Source organism: Leptonychotes weddellii, chromosome 9 (genome assembly GCF_054177405.1).
Source record: "Leptonychotes weddellii isolate Sample4059 chromosome 9, ASM5417740v2, whole genome shotgun sequence".
NCBI lineage: Eukaryota > Metazoa > Chordata > Mammalia > Carnivora > Phocidae > Leptonychotes > Leptonychotes weddellii.
This window is the reverse complement of record NC_138377.1, coordinates 125,802,834-125,812,509: the sequence shown is the minus strand read 5'-3', so window position 1 is coordinate 125,812,509 and position 9,676 is coordinate 125,802,834. Positions and strand designations below refer to the sequence as shown.

Below are 9,676 nucleotides of genomic sequence, written 5' to 3'. Positions count from 1 at the left end.
CGCCGCCGCCGGGGGGGGACCCGACGGGAGCGGAGCGGAGCGCCATGGGCCGCGCGGGCTCGCGCCCGGCCGCCGCGCGGCTGCTGCTGCTGCTGCTGCTGCTGCTCCGGGCCGAGCGGCTGCCGGGCGCCGAGCTCACCTTCGAGCTGCCCGACAGCGCCAAGCAGTGCTTCCACGAGGACGTGGAGCGGGGCGCCAGGTTCTCCCTGGACTACCAGGTGAGGCCGGCCCCCGCGGCGCCCCGCTCGGCGGCCGGGCAGCGGCCACACTGGCCGCCGGCGCGCCCCGTGCCAAGCGTCTGGGGTCCTTTGTCCCGCGTGTACTCACATGCGCCAGTGGGGAGGAAGTGGGTTCGGGGTGTCGTTCCCGCGCCGCCCCGCATCTACAGCTGGACGTGGGGTGAGCGGAGCTGTGGTGCCACACGCCGCCGCCGGCTTCTGCCCTCCGCCCGCCTCGCTCAGACCTCGGGGCACGCGGTGGGGGCGGGTCCCGGGGGGCGGGCAGACCTAGGGTTGGGGGCTGAGTGGGAAGGGTCCCCAGGGCAGCTACCTGCTCCTGGACACTCCGGGCATGAAGTGGCCGGGGCAGCAGGAGTGAGGGCAGGCGGTCCATGGGTCCTCGCTGTCCAGAGCCATCAAAAGGGGCGTGTGCTTGGGGACAGCATGGTGTGGGACGGCCGCTGGGTTGCACAACATACAAATTGTGGCTGGGTTAACCCCCCCCACCCCCCCAGGCACAGTCACTTCAAAATGATCATTACGAGGCTAGAGGGACTTGGGAGGTCGCCCGGTCACTGCTAGGTCAGGAGTCCCCTGTAAGGAATGGTCAGCACGGTGTAAACACCTCCAGCAACAGGGCACTCACCACTTCACAAAGTAAATTCTCCCATCTGCACAAAAAGGAACTTTTGAAGTTTGGAAGCAGATGGAGGCTGCTTTGGTTCAAGGGACTGTGTCCCTTGGTGGACCTTGGTTATAGCCCTTGACCGCCTGTATGACCCTGCTGTATGACGTTTTTCTTAGGTTTATAAAGCGAGTTTAAACTAGGTAATTCCCAAGGACCCTCTCACCTCTGATGGCCACTGAGTCTATGAATGCTTTAATCTGTATTTGCCTTCTTGCATTCGATCGGTAATAATAGGAACATTTACTAGACCTCCTCTGCAACCTACTTGAGCTTGGAGCCTCAGTCTCCTCTTCCGTAAAATGAGAAGAATCAAGCTCCTTGCACCCTTGCAGAGCAAAACCTTCGGGAGTCAGGCAGTCAGGGATTCAGATCTTAGCCCTGTTACTTTCAAGCAGTGTGACCATGGCCGATTTTCTGAATCTCTCTTAGCCTCAGTCTAGTCCCCAGTAAAACAGAGAGGGTCTTAGCACCTGCTTCAGAAAGTTGTGATTACATGGAAAAAAAAAAAAAAAGTTCGTAAAGTCTGATCCCAGTGTCTGGTCGGCTGCCCCGCTGGTCATGGCAGACTGTGGGTGTCTTTGTGGTTGTAGGTCATCACCGGAGGCCACTACGACGTGGACTGCTACGTGGAGGACCCCCTGGGGAACACCATCTACCGGGAGACCAAGAAGCAGTATGACAGCTTCACGCACCAGGCTGAGGTCAAGGGCGTTTATCAGTTTTGCTTCAGTAATGAGTTTTCCACCTTCTCTCACAAGACCGTCTACTTTGACTTTCAAGTGGGCGACGAGCCCCCCATTCTCCCAGACATGGGGAACAGGGTCACAGCTCTCACCCAGGTGAGTGGACATCAGCCGGCCCGGGCTGGCTCAGCCTTCAGCCTGTTCCTCCTCTTCTCTTCCTGTCTTGGCCGATGTTCAGCGTCACCACCCCCTCCGCTACCCCCAGGCCCCCGGGCTGGAAGGCTCAGGGTCGCTTTACCTCTTTGCATGTCCGGTCCTCAAGGACACCTTCCCCTTCTGAGCCCCCTGCACTGTTTTGCCGATCCCTGCAGGACTTTCCTCTGGCATTCCTGGGTTCCGGCTCAGTCTTCCACACAGCACCACTGTGGAAGGGCCTTGCCGTGCCCCCCTCTGCTTACACCATATGTCTGCATCATTAAGGCCAAAGGCCTGCTTTGTATGGCGTGCTCGCTCAGGTAATGTGAGCCGCTACGCCCCAGGTGTCGACGGCCTAAGGGACTGACTCAAGAATCGGGGGTTTCTCTTCCTTATCATCTGTCTGCTGTCTGTCAGGGCTTCAGGCCCCTCTGCGTCTGGCCACCAGAAGAAGGGGGCAGCGAGAAAGCCCCACCTGTTTCTTAAACGCCCTGGCCCAGAAGTGACGCACAGCATGTGCACTCACGTCCCGTTGCTGACAAATGGTGGGCGCATCTGCATGCAGGGAGGCCTGGCAGGTCATCATCTCTGTCGTGTGTGGCTCTCGGGGTCAGTGATCATCTGACCCCGGGCTCCTTCACCGCCCTCCCCCCTGCTGGTAAAGCTCCTGCCTCTCGTGTGCAGGCTCTCAGCTTCCCGAGGCTCGCATTCCGTGTCCTGTCCCTGCGTCCCAGTGCTTGGAGCTTGGCACCGAGTATTTGTCAGATCACTGAGAGGCAGGGCCCAGGGAATCCTGCAAGACAGCAAGGACTGTGGTGGCTGCGCTGATCTTGAGCCAAAGCCAGAGTGTCTGAGTCTCCAGGCGGGGCCAGAGCACCTTCCGGGCTGCCTCCAGGGGGTCCGCAGTCCGTTTCTGTGGCTCTGCCCGTGGGTTCGTCTGCCCTCCCCGCGCGTGGTGGAAGGTTAGTGCTGCACTCTCCGGTATCGTGGTCTGGCTACGTAAGGCGATTTTAATTTAAACGCATTAAAATTAAATCAAAAGCCTTCTTCCTTGCTCGCCGTATGGGAGCATCTCTGGTGCTCGGTATTGCAGGTGGCCACACACGGACAGCCCTGCTGGGCAGCACTGGGTCTGAGCCCGGCCATGTGAGCTCTGGTGGAAGATCCAGCCCAGGTGGGTTCTGTGTGGGAGCTTTCACAACCTGTACTCGAGAGTTCTGTTGTCGCTGATGAAACAGCCTCCATGCTGGAGATTTTGAAGCTCTCTAGAAGCTGAGCTGAAGGCTTTCCCTCTCTCACCAGTGGAAAACAGAGAGGTAGGGAAAAGCCTGCATGGTTGGTCAGTGCAACAGAGAAATTCTTTCCTGGAGCCTTAGAATTAGATTTGGTTTTGTTGCAGTAAGACTGGTGACATTTCCCCCCCTACATCGCCGGACCTCATGTTTTCCCCTGCCCAGCCTCAGATGAGGGGTTTCCTTCCACTGTGTAACCCCGGACCCCTCTGCCCTGAATGGGAGTCTGTGACCCCAAGAGCTCCCGGGCCTCTCCCCTGCCCCTTGGGCACTTGAGCCGTCTACGCAAGGTGCTGGCTGGGGGCAGCCTGAGATGAGCGGTCGTGTCCCTGGCGTGGGCAGCTCTGCGTGGAACACAGCCCTGAAAACCAGTTAGCCGCGGGGCGCAGTGATCAGAGCTGTGGGTTATGGGACGGCTCTCGGGAGGGGCCAGTTGATCCCAGGGAGTCAGGGACCAGCAGGTGCAAATGTAGGGGTGTAACTTCCATTTTCTTCCCTGGTCCTTATTTTCCTTGCTCGGTGTGGGTCCCCCATTGGCCACGGTGTTCTCACTTGCCCCCAGACCTCTTCTAGCTCGGTGGTGGCTTAGGGGCCATGTTTTCTGGCCCCAGAATCCATACTAGGATGAAAGAGCAGGATCCAGAGTGACCACGGTCCAGGCCGTGGATGTAGGCCATGGGAACTTGTCTCCGGCTTGGGCTCCAGCATGACCAGGCTCCCAGGAGAGGCATGGGCTGGGAGGATGTCCCCAGGGCGGCCGAGCTTCCGGTGCTCAGGGCATCCTGAGGGTCTGGGCAGATCCTAGCGGAGGCCGAAACTCTGCAACGGAGGTCACAGGCCCGGGGCTGCCTCCGTGGTGGCCTGGGGAGGGGTCGGTGTTTCCCTGTGTCTGCTCTGAGGTCAGCTCATGATTGCCTGTCTCTGCGTCCTTGAAGTCTGTAAAGAACCAAGTTCTGCTACCAGTGGAGGCGAGGCCTGAGGGAGTTTGCTGGGGGTTGCATCGCCGGGTGGTAGGGACAGGGTGAGGTTGTGTGGCAGTGGAGGAAGGGGACAGCCCCGGGAGGGGGACAGGTCATGGTGTCTCCAGGGACTGACTGTCCCGATGGAGCAGTGACCAGAATCCCTGGGTGGGGGGGCTCGTAGACTCTGGAGAGCAGCCAGGGCTGGTGGTCTTGGCAGAGCGGAAGGCTGCGCCCCCGCCCAGGAGGGCCCACGGCCCTGGGAAGGCAGGGCTCTTCCAGGGAGAAGCGATTCTGCTGGCCTCCTGCCCAGTGGGAAGCAGGCTGGATGGGTTGCTGAACTGAAATGTTGTGGTAACAGGCCGAGGAGGTGCCTTTCAGACAGTAGGTCCGGCGGAAGATCCCAGTGGTGGGACGGAGCCCGCTCTTACGGGAGGGGGATGCTGCCAGGGGGTCTGTGAATCCCGTGACGTGTTGCTCTCGGGTCTCCTGTGGGGCCTGCGCCGGGAAGGCTGTGTGAGCACCTGTTGCCCTCTGGGAACTGGCCTCCTTCCCTGTCACGGATCTCATCTGAGACTCTAAAGTCGCCGCGGCTGTCTTGCCAGAACCGTGGTGCAGGTCTCTGGCCTGTGGCCTCTGACCCAGGCCTGAAGGTGGTGCCTCACGTGGCATCTGACGTGTCCTCTGCATCTGTGGCTTGTGAGTCCTCCCTGTTCCTCTTCCTTGTCCCTCCCTCTGTTTGCAGTGATTCTGGACCCTGGGAGGAGGCTGGACATGCCGGCCCGCATTGCCAGGCCCCCGGGGTGCTCCCAGGCCAGGTGAGCCCAGCGTGCACAGAGTTTCTGAATGAGCTTGGGACGGAAATAAACTTAGTGGATTTCTAGCCTGGAGACCCAAACGAGCCCTTTTCTCGTGTTTAAAAACAAAGTCTGTGTGTATTTATGCATACTGAGTGCGTGTGCGTGTCCATACACTCACACACGTGCACACGCACGTATGTGTGTGTGTCCCCATCCAACCCCCTCTTTCAAGGATGACCTGCCTGCCGCCGGGTCCTCTCAGCGCCCGGGTCCGCTCTTCTGCCCCACAGAGCACAGCCCCCTCCAGACTGGCTCCCGCCGGCCCCTCTCAGCGTCCTGGCTCCCGGGGGCCTCGTAAAGTGGGGTTCTGAGCTTGCCATCCTGCTCACAGCACTTTGCAGTGAGGGATCCGTCCTGAGGCCTTTACCGTGAGCCGCCCCCCCACGCTTCTTTGCTCGCATCCCTGAGTCCGGCGGCCCTCCCTGTGCCTTACGTGAGCTTCTATCGCTCGGCTGCCTTCTCTCCCCTGCCTGTCCACCAGGCACAGCCTTGCCCGCCTTCCCCTCCCCTGCCTGTCCGCCAGGCGCAGCCTCGCCCATCCTCCCCTCCCCTGCCCATCTGCCAGGCTCAGCCTCGCCCGTCCTCCCCTCCCCTGCCCATCTGCCAGGCTCAGCCTCGCCCCCCACCTGGGCACTTCCCATGGGAAGAGCGCCTCCCCTTCCTCCTGCAGGATTAGCAGCTGTCCCCTGGGCGGTCCCACAACTCTGTACGCCCTCCTGCTGGCTCCTTTCAGGATGCATCCAGTCTGTTCTCCCTTAAACTTGCTGACACAGGACTGTGTCTGTGACCGATTCGTCTCCTCGTTCCCCGGGCCCAGCACAGTGCCTGGGAGCTGAGGAGCTGAGGAGGTATCGCTGTGCATGTGAATGAACACATTAGTGGAAGTTTGGGCCATGAGAGAAAACCCCGTGCCATCTGAAATTCTCGTCTCGTTCTTACAGGTGCTCCTGTGGAGCCCCTGGCCCCTGTCGGATTGTGGCCTTGCAGGGATGGGCAGGCTGGTGTGAATGCAGGACCAGTGTGACCCTCCACATCTCCCTGTGTCCTAGGTAGTGACCGGAAGTGAGCAGAGGGAGGCTTCCAGAGATGCCGTATCTAGATTTGGCCTGGATACAGGCTCACAGGGGTCAAGCCTGACCTCACACTGCAGCCGCTTCCCCAGTCCTTTCCAGGTTGGTCCCCCGTTCCCTCTGTGACGGTGGCCGTGCCTTCCTGAGCTCTGGAGGCGTCAGTGGAAGAGCTGGGGGGAGCGCGCCTCCAGCAGAGAGCTCTGTGCCCTGAGTGGTCCTGCTGGTGGCTGTCACTTGGAAGTCTCCTTCGGGGTCAAGTCTGTGATGTCAGGAACCCTTCTGGGGTCGGTTGGCTGTCTCTCAACATCAAACGCCCGTAGGCGTGAGCTACCTACTAAACGTGGGGCAGGTAAAGGTGCCCGGCGCTGACTGGTCTGGGTGTGAGGTTATGGCCCACGATCACAGGGCACGCAGGATGCCACCAAGAATGCAGGATGAAGGTACCCCTTGGGGGACCCACTGACGCCCAAATGGACCTGTTCTTTCCCGTGGATTCTGCCCCTCGACCCCCTGCCCCACGGAGCCCCATGAATTCCATGTTCTGCACGGTGACCTCGTCACTGTTCCGTCTGTGTGGCTCTTCCCCACGGGCCAGAAGGACAGCGCCAGCCCCCGTGTTTAGAGGGAACCCGTGGCCCTGGGAGGTGGGCCGCTCGTCAGGCAGATGCAGGACATGGCCTCATAGGAAGCTCTTGTCCTTCCTCACGGGGTCCAGAGTGGAGAGTGCCCAGCCAGGAGAATAAGCCAACAGGACTTCTTGGCTGGGGTCTCCCATTGGTCTCGGGGACACTGTTCAGCCTGTGAGAGAAACGGGGTCTTGGGGTTGGTCAGGTGGTGGCGCAGTGACTCGGTCTCCCCTCTCTTCTCATGCTCACTGTATGGACGGGTCGCCACTGCAGTCTGGGGATCGAGGCAGGTGTCTCCTGGACGCTTTGTGAGCTTGTCTAGCCTGAGAACGTGTTGTTGGCATAGAACTGTGTAGGTTTGGCATGAACTCATGACCTCCCACGGGCACATGGGTTAGTTCTCCTTCGCTGACTACTGACGGCCTCAAACAACACCCCTGTATTGTCTCTGGCCCGGCGGGGTCCAGGCCGGGTCAGGGTGCGGCCGGTGGGACCTCCTCATGAGGCCCTGGGAGGGATCTGGTTCCACACCCGCCAGATTGTTGGTGGGTTCAGTTCCCTACAGCGGAAGGTGCTGGGGTCCTGGGGCCGCTGGGACGGTTTTGGGGTTCTGCCTGGCACGCGTGGTGTTGGACCAGGGAAAGGAGGTTGCAGGTTAGCGTGCGTCCCGCGTGAGCATCCGTGTGTAAGCGTGTACGTTTGTAGGTATATATGCTTTGGTGTGTGTTCCTGTGTGTGTGAGCGTGTGTGCGTGAAACTGTCCGCAGCGACTGTAGCGGAACGGGGCGTCCCGCACGATTGTGGTTTACTTCTCTGCCGTTAGCTGTGTGACCTGGGGCCAGTCCCACGGTGTCTCTGAGCCCCAGTCCCCTCGTCAGCACGTGGGGTGAGCGGGCCGTGGGGAGTCAGGAGTGTCAGAGAGCACGGGGCGGGCGTGAGAGGCGGTCAGGGGGGTCCTGACGCTGCCACCTGCCGTGGGACGCTGGGCGAGGGCCCTAAGCCCCCCGAGCCCTGGGTGGGCTGAGCACGGAGGCTGAGCTGAGCTGAGCCGCGGCCTCCTTAGCGCACACACACAGCACTCGCTTCAGCATGTGCGCCCAGGGCTGCGGCGGCCGCGCGTGGATTCCTCCCTTCTTGTCTAGTGGAGACCGGGACCGCCTCTCTCTTCCTGCCCAGATGGAGTCCGCCTGTGTGACCATCCACGAGGCCCTGAAGACGGTCATTGACTCCCAGACGCATTACCGGCTCCGCGAGGCGCAGGACCGGGCCCGGGCCGAAGACCTCAGCACCCGGGTCTCGTGCTGGTCCGTCGGTGAGGTGATTGCCCTGCTAGTGGTCAGTTTCAGCCAGGTGCTGCTGCTGAAGGCCTTCTTCACGGAGAAGCGAACCAGCCCGCAGGCGCTGCACTCCTAGGCCTCGGCTCCTGCCCCGGGGCCCCGCCCCCAGGCCCCTGCTGGGCCCGAGGGCCACCCTGGGGTGGGGCTGAGCCCCTGGGGTGGTACCCAGCTGCTTACTCCTCGAGCCCGGCGACCGGCGATCTGGAGGCAGCTAGCCGCATTATGTGGGTCACACCGAGAAAAGCGGACAGTCAGGCCCTGACTGTGGGGGGCCCGGGGTCCGGCCGCAGGGGAAGCCCAGGCGCCCCGGCCCCGTGGGGCGGCTACCTCTGCTCCACGGTGCGTGGGTCGTTGGGCTCGGGTGTGTCCCGCCCTCTGTGGAAGAGGGGGGCCGTCGGCTGGCTTGTCTCCTGGAGCTCTCTATCTGCCGGAGACGCGCCCCGAAGCGGCTTTGCAGAGAGGTGGCGTCTTCTGCGGAGGGTGCCCGTGGTGAGCCGTGTGTCTCCCGGAGGCAGCACTCTGGTTAATAAAAGCTAAGCAGGAGCATCGCACAGACTTGTGCCTTTCTTTCTTTCCCTGGAGGAGCGTGCAGCTTCTTGGGGAACGTGGGTGTGCGCAGAGGGCGTGCGGGAGAGCAGCCGTGGCCCTCGAGGCGTGTGCATGATGCTGTGCACACACGTGTGCGGCCTGGGGCTCCATTGCCCCCCTCCCAGTGGAACGAGAGCGGTGACGTGGGGAGCTGGTTATTCTCTCATCTCAGACTCCGGAGGTCACTGTCGAAACAGCTGATCCTCGAGTCCAAACGGGGGGCTGAGCACAGAAAGGGACAGAGCGATCAGTGGCTGTCCTGTGCTGTGTCCACAGCAGCCACGCTGGTCTCTGTCAAACTTAGGTCAGACTGTGTCCTCCCTGGTCAGCACTGTCCCTTGGCTCCCCGTGTCACTCAGGTCATGGCAGCGTCCTCACTGGGCGCTGTGAAGTCCTGCCTCGTCCGTTTGCAGGCTGTGCTGCCCCATGTCCTCCCACTCCAGCAGGTCTCTTCACTGTTCCTGTAACCACCAGGCCATGCCTCTGCCCCAGGGCCTTTGCACCTGCAGTGTCCTATTGGAACGCTCTCTCCCTGATAACTTACATTACCCGCGAGTTAACCCTAACCACTCCGTTCAGGATGGCGCTGCCCCACCTTCCCCGGCCTCTTGTCTCCCCTGTCCCTGCTTTACTTCTCGGCTACACATCACTGCTGACACATAGGTTTACTTGTCTGTTTACTGTCCTTCGTACCCCATTGGATGTGAGCTCCATGATGGGGTTGGGGGGGCGGGGGGCCGACTTTGCTCGCGGCTGCATCCCCGGTCCCTGGAATGACGCCTGCTACATACCGAGGTCTTCACACGTATTAGTTGCTGAACCAGCAGCCTTGCCTTCAGAAGCTGATGCATACTGAGCAAGCGTCTCTGAAGTAGGTCTCGAAGGAAGATCTGACGCCCGCCCTAAAGGACATCTTCCGAGCTGCCTGGCAGGTGTTCGTGATGCTTCGTAGACTCGTCGCCTGGGAGTGACTCCATGAGGCTTGCTGAGCTTAGTTGAGATAAATGCTGCTTATCTGTTCATATGTGTTTGAGAGTACTTCTCCCTTATTTTAAAGTTGCATATAACACCCAGTGCTCATCCCATCAAATACCGAGCTGCAGCCGGGGGTCAGAAGCGTGGGTGACAGCCTGGCCTCGCGACTGGCGTGTGGCACGGGG

The 9,676-nt window shown here is 60.9% G+C and overlaps 1 protein-coding gene across 1 annotated transcript; it reads left to right on the top strand.

Moving 5' to 3' along the window:
• On the top strand, positions 1–8,479 carry TMED3 (transmembrane p24 trafficking protein 3). The gene is made up of 3 exons (XM_081831804.1): positions 1–218; positions 1,497–1,745; positions 7,768–8,479. Exons 1-3 carry the CDS (start codon positions 45–47, stop codon positions 8,002–8,004), a joined length of 660 nt encoding a protein of 219 aa, XP_081687930.1. The 5' UTR covers positions 1–44; the 3' UTR covers positions 8,005–8,479.
• The last annotated feature ends 1,197 nt before the right edge of the window (positions 8,480–9,676 follow it).